Below are 16,952 nucleotides of genomic sequence, written 5' to 3'. Positions count from 1 at the left end.
ATTGCCCAGAATTTCAAGTCCCAACCCAGGCCAACCCCCGCCCCCGCTTCCTTCTGAGAATTTTTTTGGCACGATAACTTAGCAAATATACATGAATTCCTAGCTTATCAAACCAATACTTAGTTGTAATTTAGATATCATTTTCCGTTTTTGTTAAATTTTAGAGATCGTCCCTTTACGGTTTATATAAATACTAAAGGTAAGAAAGAAAATCTTGTAAACACACAGGGTGCTCCGCTTCGAGGGAGATTTTCATCGTTAATGCAGCATAACCAATGGAATTTAAATGAAACTTTAATTACACTGACGTATACTCATGCATAATTAAGTACAAACCCAAAATAAACCCAAAATACTCTTTCTAAACAATTCAAGCGGTGAAATTAACAAAGGAGTTTATAAAAAGAATCCTTTTGATACATCAGAAAAAAAACCCTTTGATGATGAAATAATTTCCATTGTACATGTTGGTTTTCATTTTTTGTTTGTTTGATAAACACTTGTAAAAAATGGTAGAAACTTTATATTTTATAACTTATTTAGTTCGTCGGGTGCCTAGTATAGCTACAAAGAGTAGCTACTAAGGTATTGTTTCTCTGTCAAAAAAGTTCAGGTACACAAAAGTTCTCCCTTGTTCCATTTTCCTCCAGCTGATGGAACAAAGTCTCTCTCTCTTTCTCTCTCTCATAGATAATTTCAGCTACATTATATTTCGTATGCAGAATAATGTTCATTAAAGCGTACAAGAAAGACATTTGTAGATAAATTTGATGCTTAAAGACAACAGTGTACATACTACATAGAAGGTTCAAGCAATTTGAAAGCACTCAGTGATAAAACTTTGCATTTATTTAATAGTAATATTACAGTTAGTGTATGTGTTTCGACTACATATTATTAAATTCAATTTGTATTTAAAATACAACTTAAAGTGAAAGATTATATACCAAATAGACATGCAAAGCTTAGCATTGTAGACAAAGGGGGTAGTGCTCACAGGTATTCACATATGAAAAATGTATTAGATAATAAAAACTCGACCTTTGATAATATGATAGTTTATGGTATTTCATGTTTGATTATAAAAAAGTTTATTCTCTGTATATATATTAATATAAGTCCTATTAAAAAATCTTTTGCAGAATATGCACTGAATTCGAGTTGCATGCAGAATTTGTTCGACAATTTCCTGTGAGATACAAACAAGAGGGGGAAAAGAAAGGGAAAATAACACTGATTTCTCGGTATGAAAAATTCCAGGCCAAAGTTTCAAATTACCACTCTAAAGTCTATCCTACTCGTGTCAAAAAAAAATGTGAATAAATATTAAATTTTGAACATCTAACAATATGAGATCTCACTTCAACAAAACCCTTGTACTGACATACATTGTAAAGTTTATAGTAAAGTAAAACGTCCATGTGTTGTTCTAAGCCTGGCAACACGATGTTTTGTTTACAATATGCAATGACAGAAGCGGCTTTACAAGTCACGTGACTAAATGGGCCTTGGCTTGCCCGGTTTGGATCAGACACATGTAAACTGTAACCAGTAATATTTCATTAAAAAATGGCATCCGATTCAGATTTAAGGAAAGTTGAAGTAGACGTTCGCTATGGGTACCTAATGATGCTCTCAACCATAATTATTTTTCATTCTTTGAATAAGTTTGTATCACAATGTGTAAAAACTCCGCAGAGTGTCAGAGACGATCCATGGCGATGGAGGAATTTAGTTATATCATGGATTCACGGAATGATATGTGGCACATGGAATGTATTGTGGTATGAATTACATGTTTGGAATGTAAAAGCCTTTTGTTAATTTAATTCTATGTATTTAATGCCCATGGCTATATTAGTAACGTAAGGGGCCCCATACGACCAGTAAAAAAATCATATCCGGTACACCGGCACATTAATTGATTTTATTAACGTTACACTCAATCACAGACATAATATTACTTTATTATTGCACTGATTTGTTGGAGTGATTTTATGAATGATTTATTTTCTTTTCCTATTTTTTCTTAGTTTCGTTCTGTATCCAGAAATCTTTGATGACCTAATTGAACACATCAACTATTTCACCTATATGATGATAGCTTTCTCTACAGGTAAAAGCATTGTCTATTGTAAATATAATATACTATTCCAGATGATACTGCATCCAAAAATTCACAGTTTATCCAATAACCTTGTGCAGGATTAAAAGAAAAGAATGTGGCTTCCTACATGACAGTGCTCTATAGTATGAAGAATGTTGTCAGTCAGTAGTGCCTTAGATTCATTATCTCTGTGTTGAGACATTTCCCCCTGAATCACTACAGTACTATATAACTTATTTTCCTGAGCAGCTAAAGTGTATGAAGCATGAGCTAGATGGTCTCGGTCTGTACAGTTCTGGCTCGAAATCAAGTTTCGGTTCGGTTCCCATCAGACATCAGTATACCCTGGGGCACTTGATTGTCAGAACCCAGTTTGCATTTGCTCTTTATCATCAGTAAATAGAAAATGCAGTTAAACTTCGTTATCTCAAACTATGGGACTGAAGAAAAAACTTTGAGATATCCAAGTATTTGAGATATCAAGGGTAAAATACTTAAAGAATAAGTGGTTGGGACTTCCAAGTCACTTCAACATATCCATGGTATTCAAGATATCAGTGTTTGAGATAGTGAAGTTCAACTGGATGTCAGTATTACATGTTTTATAAGACAATTAACAAGGCTTGCACTCTCCTCTATGCTTGCATGGTCATGCTTGGGGACACTTACAGACTGTACAGTTATGAAATATTTGTTGGTGTGATCATATATTTTTTTTTTTTGATATTTAATCAGGCGCATAAAGTCGGTGTAAAGTGCGCAAGGGAATTCAGATTTTGTTATTTTATGTCTGTATACTCTGAACTTAATCAGTAATGATCTAAGTCATAAAATGATCTAAATCATAAAATGTAGAGCACAATGTAATAGTTGAAGTCAGTATACTTCCAGGCTGAAGAGAGAAAGTTGCAGAGAAAAGTTGGAAATTGATAGATAGCAAATGTTATTAGATTTTGAGTTATGTCTGAAACTGCACATTAAAATATTCAGGTTTTATAAATAGACAGTATGTGTAGTTATTAGCATAACCCAACATGAAAGGGAGTTGATTGCTATATAGTGCACAGAGGATAGATAATTATGTATATTTTAATGATCAATTAAGATTGGGAGGCCTTATAAGCTTAAAAAGGGAGAAAAACTTCCTGCTCTGCTCATACTTTGCAAAACAGTGTTTTTTCTAGATGTACATGTACCTGCGTTGAAGTCAAATGCTACTGGCATTCATATACTTAGTTAGTCAAGCTTTAATTGTGTGTCATAATTTAGGATGTTTTCACATTATTTAGACTTGAAATATTAATAATTGAGATGAGGGGTAATATATTATGTGTAATCCTTTGTCCCCCTTCCCTTCCTTCTCTTAATGTGTATATATGAGTAAAATATTAAATAATCCTTGTTTAAAAAATTAAGAAATCCTACTATGATAATAAAACACACATATAAGGACGCAAGGAAATTCAAAGTATCTGCAGCACAAGGATCATATATATTCAGTTTAAGTTAACCTTTTCACATATTAAATGTAATACACTAAGCAAGTGTAATATACACTTAATAAGTGTAAAATTTAAATATGTATCCTTGTGCTGAGATCTTTGTATCCAATGCATGCTTTCTTAGAGTGCTAAATTATTTCCTGGACCCACATATCAAATCCCTACCCTCCAACCTCAGAGAACAGGGGTGTGCAATTAGCATCGCCTGACGCCCAGGGCTACCATATTTTGGGGTAGGACTAGTAGTTTTCTGCACGGAGATAGCCCCTTGGGCTAGTAAAAAACCCTGACTTTTTCAACAATAAACTATTTTTTCAATATTAGTTCCCCACCCCATCCCCTCCATTTGGGCTAGTAACTTTTTACTTGGGGCTAGTAACTGTATTGCTGGCACTAGCCCGTGGGCTAGTGCTTAATTTTTTTAATTGCACACCCTGGAGAAGCATGTCAAGTGAATTTTTAGCTCACCTGAGCTAAAAGCTCAAGTGAGCTTTTCTGATCACCCGTTGTCCGTCATCCGTCTGTCCATCTGTCTGTAAACTTTTCACATTTTCAATTTCTTCTCGAGAACCACTAGGCCAATTTTAACCAAACTTGGTACAAAGTATCCTTGGGTGAAGGGGAGTGTAAATTGTTAAAATAAAGGGCCAAGTCCCCTTACAAGGGGAGATAATCAAGAAAAGACAAAAATAGGGTGGAGTCATTAAAAAATCTTCTTCTCAAGAACCACTGGGCCAGAAAAGCTGAAACTTATATGGAAGCATCCTTGGGTAGTGTAGAATCTAAATTGTTCAAATCATGACCCCCGGGGGTAGGGCGGGGCCACAATAGGGAATCCAAGTTTTACATTGAAATATATAGGAAAAATCTTAAAAATCTTCTTCGCAAGAACCACTGGGCCAGAAATACTGAAACTTATATGGAAGCATCCTGGGGTAGTGTAGATTATAAATTGTTCAAATCATGACCCACGGGGATAGGGCAGGGCCACAGTAGGGAATCCAAGTTTTACATTGAAATACAATCGAAGTTTTACATTGAAATATATAGGAAAAATCTTTAAAAAATCTTCTTCGCAAGAACCACTGGGCCAGAAATACTGAAACGTATATGGAAGCATCCTGGGGTAGTGTAGATTATAAATTGTTCAAATCATGACCCCCGGGGGAAGGGCGGGGCCACAATAGGGAATCCAAGTTTTACATTGAAATATATAAGAAAAATCTTTTAAAATCTTCTTTTCAAGAACCACTGGACCAATAAAGCTGAAACTTATATGGAAGCATCCTGAGGTAGTGTAGATTCTAAATTGTTCAAATCATGACCCCCGGGGGTAGGGCGGGGCCACAATAGGTATATTAAAAGGGGGGAAATCTGGTAAAGAACAGCATGGCCAAAGTTACTCAGGTGAGTGATGTGGCCCATGGGCCTCTTGTGTTAAATTTGTTAAATATACTTGAACAAATTTAAAGATGACATGCAGAAGAAAATGATTGTTCATGTATCTGCTGCTAGGGAAATATGTATCACTTTAATGTGCAAATTGGATACAAAAAATGTGGTTATTGAAAAACTTATTTGTATATATATTCTACTTTCAGGGTATTTCATTTATGATTCAATTGATATGTACCTAAACAACAGACTTTTAATTAACTGGGAGGTCACACTACACCATATAGCAGTAAGTCGAGCCAATTTTATGTTTTCTTTTTTTATTTTATAACATGTTTCATGCATGAATATTTATTTAATGAATTGAAATTGAAAGTAAAAGAGCAATTTCATGTTTTACCTAATGCATTTGTCAGACCTTGATAATTTGTCAGTCAGACCTTGATAATTTGTCAGTGAATTATAGAAGAAATACACATGTAATAATAAGTTAACATGATTGTGTAACCATATGTGGTCAACAGATATTTTTTTCATGATACGATAATTATATGTTAGTGTAAATGTCTCAGATACTAGTAATGGGCGTTTTCAACTTTTAAAAAAGAATTATTTTTGTGCATCTTCTTTTGTGAAATGTACCAGTATGTACATAAATTTACTCATATACATGTAGTCATTCTTTATTATACTAGCACCAGTGAAGCAAATATTCTAAGGAATACAATTTTGCCATCAGCATTTCACACATTCATACTTCTTAATTATCATGAGTATTTAACTATGGTTTTTCCCCCAGGTAACTTCAATGTTCTGGTGGAATGTTCATCAAGCTTCATGTATTGGATACAACTGTGTGGCCTTGATGGCAGAAATAAACAGTTTTTTCCTCCATTCTCGAAAACTCCTTCAGATGTCGAAGATAGGATTCAATCACTGGTTCTATAAACTTGTTACGTATCTGAACTTATTTACCTTTGTGAGCTGTCGTGGGTTCTCCGTTTGTAGAATATTATATGGAATGTACATAGAGCCCAGTCGAGTACCCTTTATCTTTTACTGTTGTCTTTCATTATCCATGTTTGTCATGTCGGTAATTAATGTGGTTTTATTTTGGCGATTGTTTAAAAGTGATATATTAAAACCACAGAAACCACAACTCAAGTTGAATGGTAATCACAATAGCTTTTACAGAAAAGATGAGTGAAATATGTCATATAAGTTGCGTATTTCTGTTTAATTTCTTCATTCTGAATCTTGAAATTGCCATGTTAAAGCATTGTAAAGGATACAAGGCTTGTAATTTCATCCACTTTCTTGTGTATAAGAATGTTTCTTACAGAGCATAGTTTATTTTCAAGCTTATTACAACATATGTGCTATTCAGTACTGAGCAGCTGAGATATTAAAACAAGTCGTTTTTTCGACTGATTTTCGTGTCACTGTGCTTAGTAGACAGATAAAGACTTAAACCTCCTGACACTAGGCAGGCATATGTAATGATACATGTATGTTGTTACTGAAATCTTAAATCAGCTGTTTTTCTTCATGGAATTGACTGGTTAATTTCCAAAGGTGCTGTCATTAAACATTTTGCTATATATACAGTATTTCCAATTTTTTTTTTTATAAATCTGAAAATTTATGAATCTCTTGTTCCAAACTGATTTTATTGTCCATATTCATATTCTTTAGATTGATTATTTTATTTGGGTCCATATAGGTATTTTTGTTACTTTTTCATTCATAACCTTCAGATGTAAGATTTGATATTTATTTATATTGTATATAAATATTTATGGAAAAGGTGCCCTTCTTTTTTCCTAGTAAGAATTTACATTTTTCCAGAGTAAAGTATATGTACTTTTTAACCAAAATTACTTCTGACAGAGCATATTTATCTATTCATAATTAAATCAAGAGTGTACCTACAGGAATATAGATTGTATGAAGGAAAAGTTCATATTTATTATGAGTCTCATAAACTTCAGATACAGTTGTGTATCAGGCATTTCCATTAAGTCTTTATTTTTATTTTCTGATTTTGTATCTGGTGTACATGTATCATGATGCATGGAGTGTATATATGATTAGCTTTAAATTTTGTAAGTTTACTTCCAGTATTTTGATGTTGCATGAAAATTGATACAGTACATGTATGTATTGAATGAATGGGTTGAACAAATAGATCTGTCATACCATGGATGAGATGTATGAAGTTTGGAAACTTTTAACCATTTGCTTTTGCAAGTTGTGAAGAAAAGTAACCGAAGAAGTTTCATTCTTGTTGAATAGTATAGATAGTGTAATGTAGGTTGTGAATAATCATGCACAACAGTAGCAATTTTGAGGTAATTTTTTTTTTAAATAAAAAAAGATGTTTGAAGAATAAGTTATACACATTTGCAAAGACCATTTTTACCTTGGTACCTATCCCTTTTCATAATGATTATTTACGGGGACTGATCTGTACATTGTCACTGTGTATAAATTGGCAGGCAATTTGGGAAAAATATCATTTAACAAATTTTAAGCTGCTATGCAAGTTCCACAATTTTACTGATTGTTTACTGACTTTAAGTCATGTTATGGCTTTGATTTTGTTAATTCTGTTTTATAAAATATTTTCAAAACAGAAAATCCTATCCATGGCTATCTGAGAAAGACTTATGATCTTTTTTTTGGGGGGGAGGGGGTTATTCTGTTAAAAAGGGGGGATTTATAGAATTTATAGAAAAACGATGTAGTAGTAGAAATAAATTATATTACATTAACTAATTTTCGTGGTTAAAAAAAAGAAAACTAGAATGAAGAAGTAAAAATTGTTTATAATGAGTGCAATATCTAAGTTAAAGTAACACCACAACAGAGTTATTGATTCATTATATTAGATTTTACCCTAAATATTTTATAATCATGCCAAATTTCAACTCAGATTGAATTTGATTTTCTTTAGTTTTAACAAGCCACTTAAAAGCATGGTTCATGATAAAACTGTTCAAAAGATCAGTATTAGCAATCATTGTGTTAGTTTTCACCGGTATGCTGCTTCTAGTCTGTCAATATTTAGTTACTATGTCTAATCTTGCTTCATGTATTAAATGTGCCTTATTTGTTTTTTGGTGTAGGAATGTTTTTTTTTTCTGTTTCATGGCATTAAGTAATCATGCTTAATTTACTGCTCTTAACTCTCCCTCTTTTTTCTTAAAAAATCAATTACTTGTATATTTTGGTATACATGTTGCATGTTTTATGAATTTCATGCATATGAAATGCATAGAAAAAGACTTTTCAGTAGTTTATTATCATATTAAGATGACTCAACAGTTTAAATTGTACATGTGTTTTACACATTTTGCACATCATGTTGGATGTGATATCAGAAGATTTATATTATTGCTGCTTATGTTCATCCTGTGCCTCTTTCCCTTGTATCGGTACAATCACTGGAGACTAGGGAATATAGTTTCATGATAAGTTCTTAAAGTCCTGCTTAAAGTCAATGCATAAATAATATTTTTTTATATGGTATGTCATAATGAAGATGTTAAGTGTAAAAATCATTCATTTATTTAGAATTTGTTGCCATAATTGTTTTGATTTACCACTATAAAATCCATGTTGCACTCCTGAGTGAAAGCTTGGGCACAAAGTATTTCTTTGTACATGTACTCTAAGAAGCATAATTGCCTTGGCATATCACTTTCTGACATATGATGACTTCCTTCCTTTGAAAATCTTCTAAAGTACATATATGTAAGAGTATCTGAAGACCAGTTCATTTTATCTGTGAACTACTTGTTTTAATAAGAAGATATTTCAAGAGTTTTGTATAATACACAATTTGTTTATGAACCCTTCTGTTAATGCAGGCAAAAGAAACTTGGATACAAGAATTTTCAAAATGTTTATCATATCAATCATTCTGATGATTTTGACACATTTATTTGGCCTGCATTTGTTTTCATTTAGTTTATTTTTTATTTTTTCTACATATATGTATCTTTCATTTATATATAAGAAGTGCACCATAATTATGTCTCTAACATAGTTCAAAGTTTTGTGGGACAAATCATGAAGTTTTTCTTCTCAATAATATTTTGTTGACATAAGTATAATTTGTTACTGCTTATTAAAATGAAGTATACATGTAGTATGCTTTCATCATGACATGAGATTGTAAATCAGTGTTGACCAAAGTGAAGACTGTGTTATGTCAGTGATGTGAAAAAGCTTTTTTTAATCTATAGTTTGAGACTATCGCTGTTTTACAGATGTCTTACTAATGTTAGTGAGATTATGTTAGATCTACTATTGTTGTATATTTCTTTTTACCAAATAGTAGAATATTTATTTTTAGTAATTGTTACATTGTACTGGAATATCTTGTGAATGTGAAAAGTACATGTAATATGTATGTTCATAGCATAATTATTTTTCTCAAAGGGATATGAACACAATAAAGCAAATATTCATAAAGTAAGTGTTTTCTATTTTTTTAGCTTAGCTGATCCAGAGGCTCAAGTGAATTTATCTTTGCTTTTCACACTTTCATCTTGTTCTCAAGAACCACGGGGACAATATCAACCACATTTGTCACAAAGTCTCTATAAAGGGAAGTAAAATTTGCTCAAGTGGAGGGCCTCATGCTTTTCAAGGGGAGATAAGATCCAACTGGGCTATAAAAAAGTATATACAAATGCTACCTTATAATTAACGAGTGATGATACAAGTTTGTTCAAATCTCAACCCCTTTAGTAACATTTGGTTTAAGACAATTTTTAGAGGGATGTCAAAATTTTAAATTGATATGTATACAGAAAAAAATCTTTTTCTCAAAATCGACAGATTTACAGTTTGTTCCTATTGATTTGCATGCACCATGGTATTGTAAATATTCAAGGTTGTTCAAACTATGATCTCCAGGGCTAGGATGAGGCCCGCATCTGGAGTCAAAACTTCGCATTGTTACGTTTTAATAACTAAAACTAATGGACAGCAGAGCTGCTGTTACTCAGAAGTGTTTTATTGTATAAGCAATTTTTAATGGTGAGTTCAAATCAAGCTGTTGCTGCGGTCTCATCCAAAGGCCCAGTCTCTACAACCCGGATTTGGATCTGGACACATACTTAAGGACCAGCACATTACCTAAAAAATACTCTGTGTTGTAGATACGTTCTAAGCATTGTGCCCTATTGGCGCAACATTTACTGAATTACGCACAACTAATAATGTTCCCCTATAAAAATTTAACCGGCTGTGACTACTACTTAGACGAAATCCTACCCAGATTAATGTGTTTAAAAGCTGTAGACTCAGAATATTCTTTTCTTTTAATTTAAAGTCAAATGTTAATTTTTTTGTTTTTGGCCTGATCTACAGCTGGAGATAAATATTTCCCGTTATATTTGCCCTTGGTTAAATCAGGCTGTGTGAATTTTAACGTCATGTATTCTAAAGATAAGTCATGATTACATGTACGCTTTTGTATGCTAAGACTGTCTGTAGTTAGCTAGGACTGATGCAAGATTATTGTCCTTACTGACGGCATTTTTTAAACCCCGGCTGCCCTCATATACAACCAGGTTTTTTTAAAAACCCATTTTTATTTTTTACATTTTTACGAAAACTCGACACAGAGTGTAACATTTCAAATGGGGTTAGTATTATACCTTTACTGATTTTTCCCTATATAACATTAGATCGCTAGATGTGACTTATTCCTTAGAAATCGTTATGAATGGACTAATCCCCGTGCGTTAGTCAAGTGAGCTAATCCCTGCTTCGAAAGCTAATTCCCGGTTATCCGTAATCCTCTAGATTTTACTTTTACATTGGTATGGTACCGGTTATCCGTAATCCTCTAGATTTTACTTTTACATTGGTATGATACGTGAATGGACTAATCCCCGTGTTAGTTCAGTGAGCTAATCCCTGCTTTGAAATCACGCTATCTGAATCCTCTAAATTTTACGTTTGTATCGGTATAATAGAACAGTTAAAAGTATATCATTGCGGGAGTTAGCAAGATTCCAGTTCCCCTAGACCGGGGCTATTTGCCTCGGGAAGTAACCCTGGTCTTTGGGGAACTGGAATCTTGCTAACTCCCGCAATGATATACTTTAACTGTATACATGTATTATTAGTTTTAAAATTAGTATATGGACGTCGCCTCGTAGTGGTTAGAGCGTTTGCTCTAGAGTCGCGGCATAGGGAGTTGTTCCATACATCGCGTGATCGAATCCACTGTGCGACGTGGAGACCGGTCTTTCGGTGAGACCTCATAAACCGAGATTCCGTGTCGCACTAGGTGCTGACTCGAAAAAAGATCTCTCACTGCCCAGAGGCCGTAAGTGCTCAGTGCAGGTCTAAATGCAGCTCTCCACCGGCAAGTGGTGGCGTCTCAATACGAGTGAAAAAATTCCGAAGGGACGTTAACAACCAAACAAACAAGTAAATGAACAGGGTCATTTTATGCAAAAAGTGAACCTCGCTCTTTTTGTTGCAGAATAAATATTGCTACAAAACAACAAGAGAAAATTGAAAATTTACTTTTTTTTAGCTAGGTGAAATATTTCTCAGTATGTGAACAAACTCACTATATCTAAGTTTGCATCAAGATGCATATTAGCTTCCTGTTTTGCTTTGGATTCTGCAAATATTATATATTCTGATAGCCGTATCAGATTTTTATAGTATTTCTAAGCAAGCTGTTACAATCAATTAACCGATATCATATATACATTTATATAAATATATAAAGCTTCTAAAGGTAGAGGTAATACCGATTTTACATTTCATTGTTCTCCTGCATGAAAGGTAAGTCAATTTCAAATTGAAAGAAAGTAGTTATAATCAAAATAATACAAATTCGATCTAGACCAGAATGACCGAGAGTAGTCTCATAAAAACAACTGACTTAACGATAGTTTTAATAATATGATACATAATATCAAAACGAAAGAAAAAAAAAACTTTGTTACAAACTTTTATAAACTGATATTGCTTTTCTGTCTTAGATAAGAAGAATGGTATGTAACTATTTATGTAATACCCGATAATAATACATTACAATATTCAAATATAACGTAGCTTCATTTTTTGTGGGATAGAATTCAAAAAAGTTTTAAAAGAATTTTCACAAAAAATTTACATGAATTTTGATTGACCATACTGACATTAGTCAACAGTAGTCTAGAGTGGTTCAATTTTTTAACCTACATTTTGTAGATTTTACTTTGCCTGACACAAGATAGACAAGAAAAAGGAATTATTATTGTTGTTGTTAACACGTTATTGCATGAATTATTATAATCATAATGATTATACATAGAAACTGAAGAATGAAATATGAAGATAACGAACAGTAATCAAGCTCAAAAGTCCATTGAAACAATACAAATATTGAGCAGAGCAAATATGGACCTCACATCAGAGGTGGGATCAGGTGCCATGGAGGAGTAAGCATCCCCTGTCAAGAATTTAAAAAAAAACATCAGAGGTGGGATCAGGTGCCATGGAGGAGCAAGCACCCCCTGATAAGAATCAAATGAAGCTTTTCGGCTGAAAGTCAAAAATCTAATCATACTATTTAAATCAAAATGTAACTTAAAAAATGTCCTGACTAGCCTAAGGATTTATCCATTGAATTAAATTGATAGAAATATGTTTTTAAAATGTTATAATATTTACAATGAGCTACACTTACGAAGAACTTTTATCTTGTACATATTATTTATTTCATCTTCTTTTAATTAGCAGAATGATTACAACTGCTTGGACCTGTTCTTTATTGGTGCTCTTGATGCTGTTGATTCATGCACGGTGTGAGAAAATATCACCAAGACCAGGACTGAAAACATTCCGGGAGGATTACAAGAGTGTGGCAGAAACTTGTCATTCCGTTGGATTTGTCAGAAAAGATTGTAAAAATGTTGCAGGTTTGGACATTTTTTGAATATCAAAATTTGATTGAGATCAGTTCAGAAAGATTAAACATTTATTGTTTAAAAATGATCGAGTCAGCTGATGTTGCACACCGTAGCTTAGTAAATTGGATAAATTTCCGATGCTGTCGACTTCCTAGGAAACAACAGAAATGTCTTAGGCTAAAAAGAATATAATTTAAAACATCAACACATTTTTATTTTTTTTTTTTTATCTTTTATTTTTTCTATTTTATTACCTGCGCTGTACCCGACTTTTATTGCCTGACGCCACGTGCGTCAGGCAGTATAAGGATTAATATTTCAGGGATCCGAAACTAAGCGATCATTCTTAATGAACTAGATTTTCAGCAAGCTGATTTACATCGGAATTTGTTACCTGCATTTAAACAAATACTGTTTGCAGAAGAAAGAATCATATAACTGATGCAAAATAATGATGTGTTTAATTCATTCAATTTTTTTGCATGCACATATTTATTCTTTGCGATTCTTTGTACGAACATGTCCGTGTAACATTTTTTCTGCGTTTCTAAACTACTTGAACAGTCCATTTGCCTCTACGAAAGGGGTGACACAATCATTTCGCGCCAAGTGTCACATGTAAATTATCTTCGCGCCTTTTTCTTGGGTTGTTCTATTGAATGGGTGTGATAACTTGTATGGAAATAAATAAAGTTTATTCTTTTAACATGATTCTTAAGCTCCAGATTTTTTATTAACAGTAAATTTTATCTCATTTTTTTAAGAGAATACATTGTATATGGACAAGCAACACTAAAGCAATGGATTTCCTGATTATACTTACTATTCATTCCATAAGTGGACTAGTCTAATCATAAACAAACTCCCTCCACCCAGTAAATGGGACATCCCTTCTTGATTCTGTTTTCCACCTAGCCTTTCTTTCAACATTACATTTATTAATAATGTACGTTACAAGGTAAGGTTTTTTCAAAAAGCTTAGAAAGTCAGCGAGTAGCATATTATTTCATGCTTTGTGATGAACAAGGGTTTCCTTTTAATACAGTGACAAGAGTGTAGGTCAGTACCCGTAGAGGAATGGGCTTCACTCCTGTAAGGTTCTAAGTAAAGAATCGGCAAAATGAAGACATCATGATCTGTACTGGTTTTCAATTCATAAAAAGTACGTTATTATAATTTTGAGAAAGGTCCTGAAATCGATTGAAAAGAAAAACTAATCAATTTCAAAACTGTATATAAAGATGTATTTTAAGCTCATTTATAATACATGTACTTGTATATGGTAAGACCATCATCGCGTGAGTTTTGTCCTGGGGTGAGGGGTGGGAGGTGTTATTAGTATCTTGTTTTGCGCTAGCTATAAAGTGTACCTGTAGGTTATTTACTTTGATTTCTAGAGTAGCATTGAAGCATTTTTGTCTCAAACACTTCAACACAACTTTCCCAGTTGAAACTGTTCATAATTTACTTCGTCGTCGAGAACGACGGAAAACAGACCAGTCTATAAATAGAGGCCGTCTCATCAATCTATCACTGACCATGAAGAAGTGCGCCCTCTAGTAAGAGAGTACATGTAATATGAATTTCTTTAAAACGAATGATCTAACTATTTTCTCAGAATTATCAGTGGCGGATCCAGGAATTTCATAAAGGGAGGGCGCAGTATAGGGCAGGGGGTCTGGGGGGCTGTATTGAAACCCCAGTGGGTCTAGAGCAAAGCTCTGATGGGTGTTCGAGGGCGAAGCCCCCGGAAGCTCACGAATTCTTACAAATAAGAGGTGTTTTTTTCCTTGATTTTAGGATAATGAAAATATAAGTTCCACATACAAAAAATTCAAACGGGGGGGGGGGGGGGGGGGGGGGCGCACGCCCGGCGCGCCTGTTCCATAGATATTGATTGATTAGTCAGGCAAGCTTTTTGAAAAGCTATTACTTGTAAAACAATATCAGTCAGTGCTCTTCTGTAAAACAGATTTTGCAAGCTAGAAAAAAGGAAAATACCAGATTGTTTTTCTTCGCATCTGAATATTGTTAGTCAATTTGCACATGCATGTGATTGATCTTACCAACTGGTTTTGTGTTTTAATTAAAAAAATCTCCTTTCCAGTTATTTTCTTTCTATACATTGACGACATTGACAAGATGACCTTGAACATTGATATACTCGTATATGGTCATGCGTCAAGGTCCTGACTCACCCCGTGGTTGTCAGCAGTTCTATAGTTAAATATTAATTGATTCAAGTTAAGAATTTCAGAATAAAAACACAAGGGCCCCATTTCAATACATTATGACACAGTGACCTAAACCTCGGAGGTATGTCCTGGCTGAAGATCAAAAGATACTAGTAGTTTTAAATCCTTGGCCAATACAAAAGAAAACCCCCCTCCCCCCACCAAAAAAAAAAAAATAATAAAAGTACTCAACCCTTAACCAAATCTAAACAATGGTTCAAGAATTATGGCTCGGACACGAAGTTCATTTAACAAGCAGACTACCTAGCCATATCAATTATTTTTCTCGTTGAAGAATGCATGGATATCATAGAATATGTAATATTCTTAACATTTAATGCAAGGAATATCATGCTCTTCAAATATTTGCTTTCTAAGTCCAATCTTAGAACTCATGCTCTTTTTCAAAGTTCAATGTTTCTGGACAATTGACGATCTATTCACATGTAAACACGGTCTCATAAGTATTCGCGGAATACTCTAGAAACTAAAGAAACCTAATCCTCCTTTATTTCCTCCCTCAGATAAATATGTTTCATTAAGTGTATTAGGAATGTTGGATTAGAACACAAACATATACCCCCATAATAGATTAAATTCAGATTTCAATGCCATAACAGAACTCACCGTTGCGTAACACATTCTCTGATGATGCTACCAATTAATATGCTGAACATAACATACTTAAATTAGAGAATGGAGTTTTTATGATTTCCCGTCCAAAAGAAAAAAAAAGACATTTAAGGTCATGGTCAAATGTGACAGGAATCATAGCATTATCATGATACAAACACATGCCAAATATAAAAGATACAAAAAAGAAGATATGTCAAACAGAATGATTCTGATGCACTCCAAATTACTGTATATGTATCATCTCCAACTGATGCATTTTTGTTAAAGAAACCAAATTTGATCATAGGTCTGTGTTGTAAAATCTGGTACAATTGTACATATCATCATGTTTTTTTTTCTTGCTTGCAGACAATGCGAAAAAACATGCAAACGAACAGATGGTTGCCTTTGACGTCAGATTAAAGAACCATAAAAGGAATCTTGCTACGAAAACAAAGGTTGTGTTCGAAACGGTTGACTTGAACGAAGGACAAGGATACAACGCTTCCACTGGTATCTTCACCGCGCCATATGGAGGACTGTACGTATTCGACTGGACAACTCTAGCCTGGGAAGGCCAAGTTGCATACACATCTCTCGTAGTAAATGGCTCCTACAAATCGTGGAATCATTGTCAGGATGTATCCAAGACCTGGCTTCCTTGTAGCAAGATGACGATTGCAAGGCTAAATCGCAGGGATAAAGTTTGGATTGGGGTCTTCAGTGGACCAGCAAACATGTATAAACAATACACTTCTTTCTCTGGCTATAAACTCTAAATGATTCTTGAGATGAGATAAAAAAAAATTAACTACTGGAATTTGAAATAAAATTTCTGAATATTAGTTATTTTCCTTTTTGTCAATAACAGGATTAAAGGTATACTAGAGGGAAATTTAATTGAGATACACTCTTTATGTAAACATTCATTTTTTCCCCTTTCCTCTGCTCTTGTAGTCATATGCAATCTTCTGCCTTGGGTTAACACATTTATATAAGTAAATGATTAATTGATTGATTGACTGATTGATTGTATGTTGTTTTACGTCCCCTTGACTCATATAGAGGCGTCACCATATACCGGTGACGGGCTTCAAATTTAGTTCTTTATAGGGCACTTGGGGCCATTGAGCAGTGAGGGTTCTTTATCATGCCAAGGCCTACCGTG

At 33.7% G+C, this 16,952-nt stretch overlaps 2 protein-coding genes across 2 annotated transcripts; both read left to right on the top strand.

The window, feature by feature from the left end:
- The first annotated feature begins 1,493 nt into the window (after positions 1-1,493).
- Positions 1,494-6,722, top strand: LOC133205240 (TLC domain-containing protein 2-like). The gene is made up of 4 exons (XM_061341006.1): positions 1,494-1,784; positions 2,034-2,116; positions 5,211-5,293; positions 5,804-6,722. Exons 1-4 carry the CDS (start codon positions 1,570-1,572, stop codon positions 6,209-6,211), a joined length of 789 nt encoding a protein of 262 aa, XP_061196990.1. The 5' UTR covers positions 1,494-1,569; the 3' UTR covers positions 6,212-6,722.
- A 6,063-nt stretch (positions 6,723-12,785) lies between these two features.
- LOC133206372 (multimerin-1-like) lies at positions 12,786-16,563 on the top strand. Its single transcript, XM_061342323.1, has 2 exons — positions 12,786-12,944; positions 16,154-16,563. The coding sequence occupies exons 1-2, from the start codon at positions 12,809-12,811 to the stop codon at positions 16,561-16,563; spliced, it is 546 nt and encodes a 181-aa protein (XP_061198307.1). The 5' UTR covers positions 12,786-12,808.
- The last annotated feature ends 389 nt before the right edge of the window (positions 16,564-16,952 follow it).

Source organism: Saccostrea echinata, unplaced genomic scaffold (assembly GCF_033153115.1).
Source record: "Saccostrea echinata isolate AGI-Se365-2 ecotype Australia unplaced genomic scaffold, CSIRO_AGI_Sech_v1 ptg000054l, whole genome shotgun sequence".
Lineage (NCBI taxonomy): Eukaryota > Metazoa > Mollusca > Bivalvia > Ostreida > Ostreidae > Saccostrea > Saccostrea echinata.
This window is presented reverse-complemented; position numbering and strand designations above follow the sequence as displayed.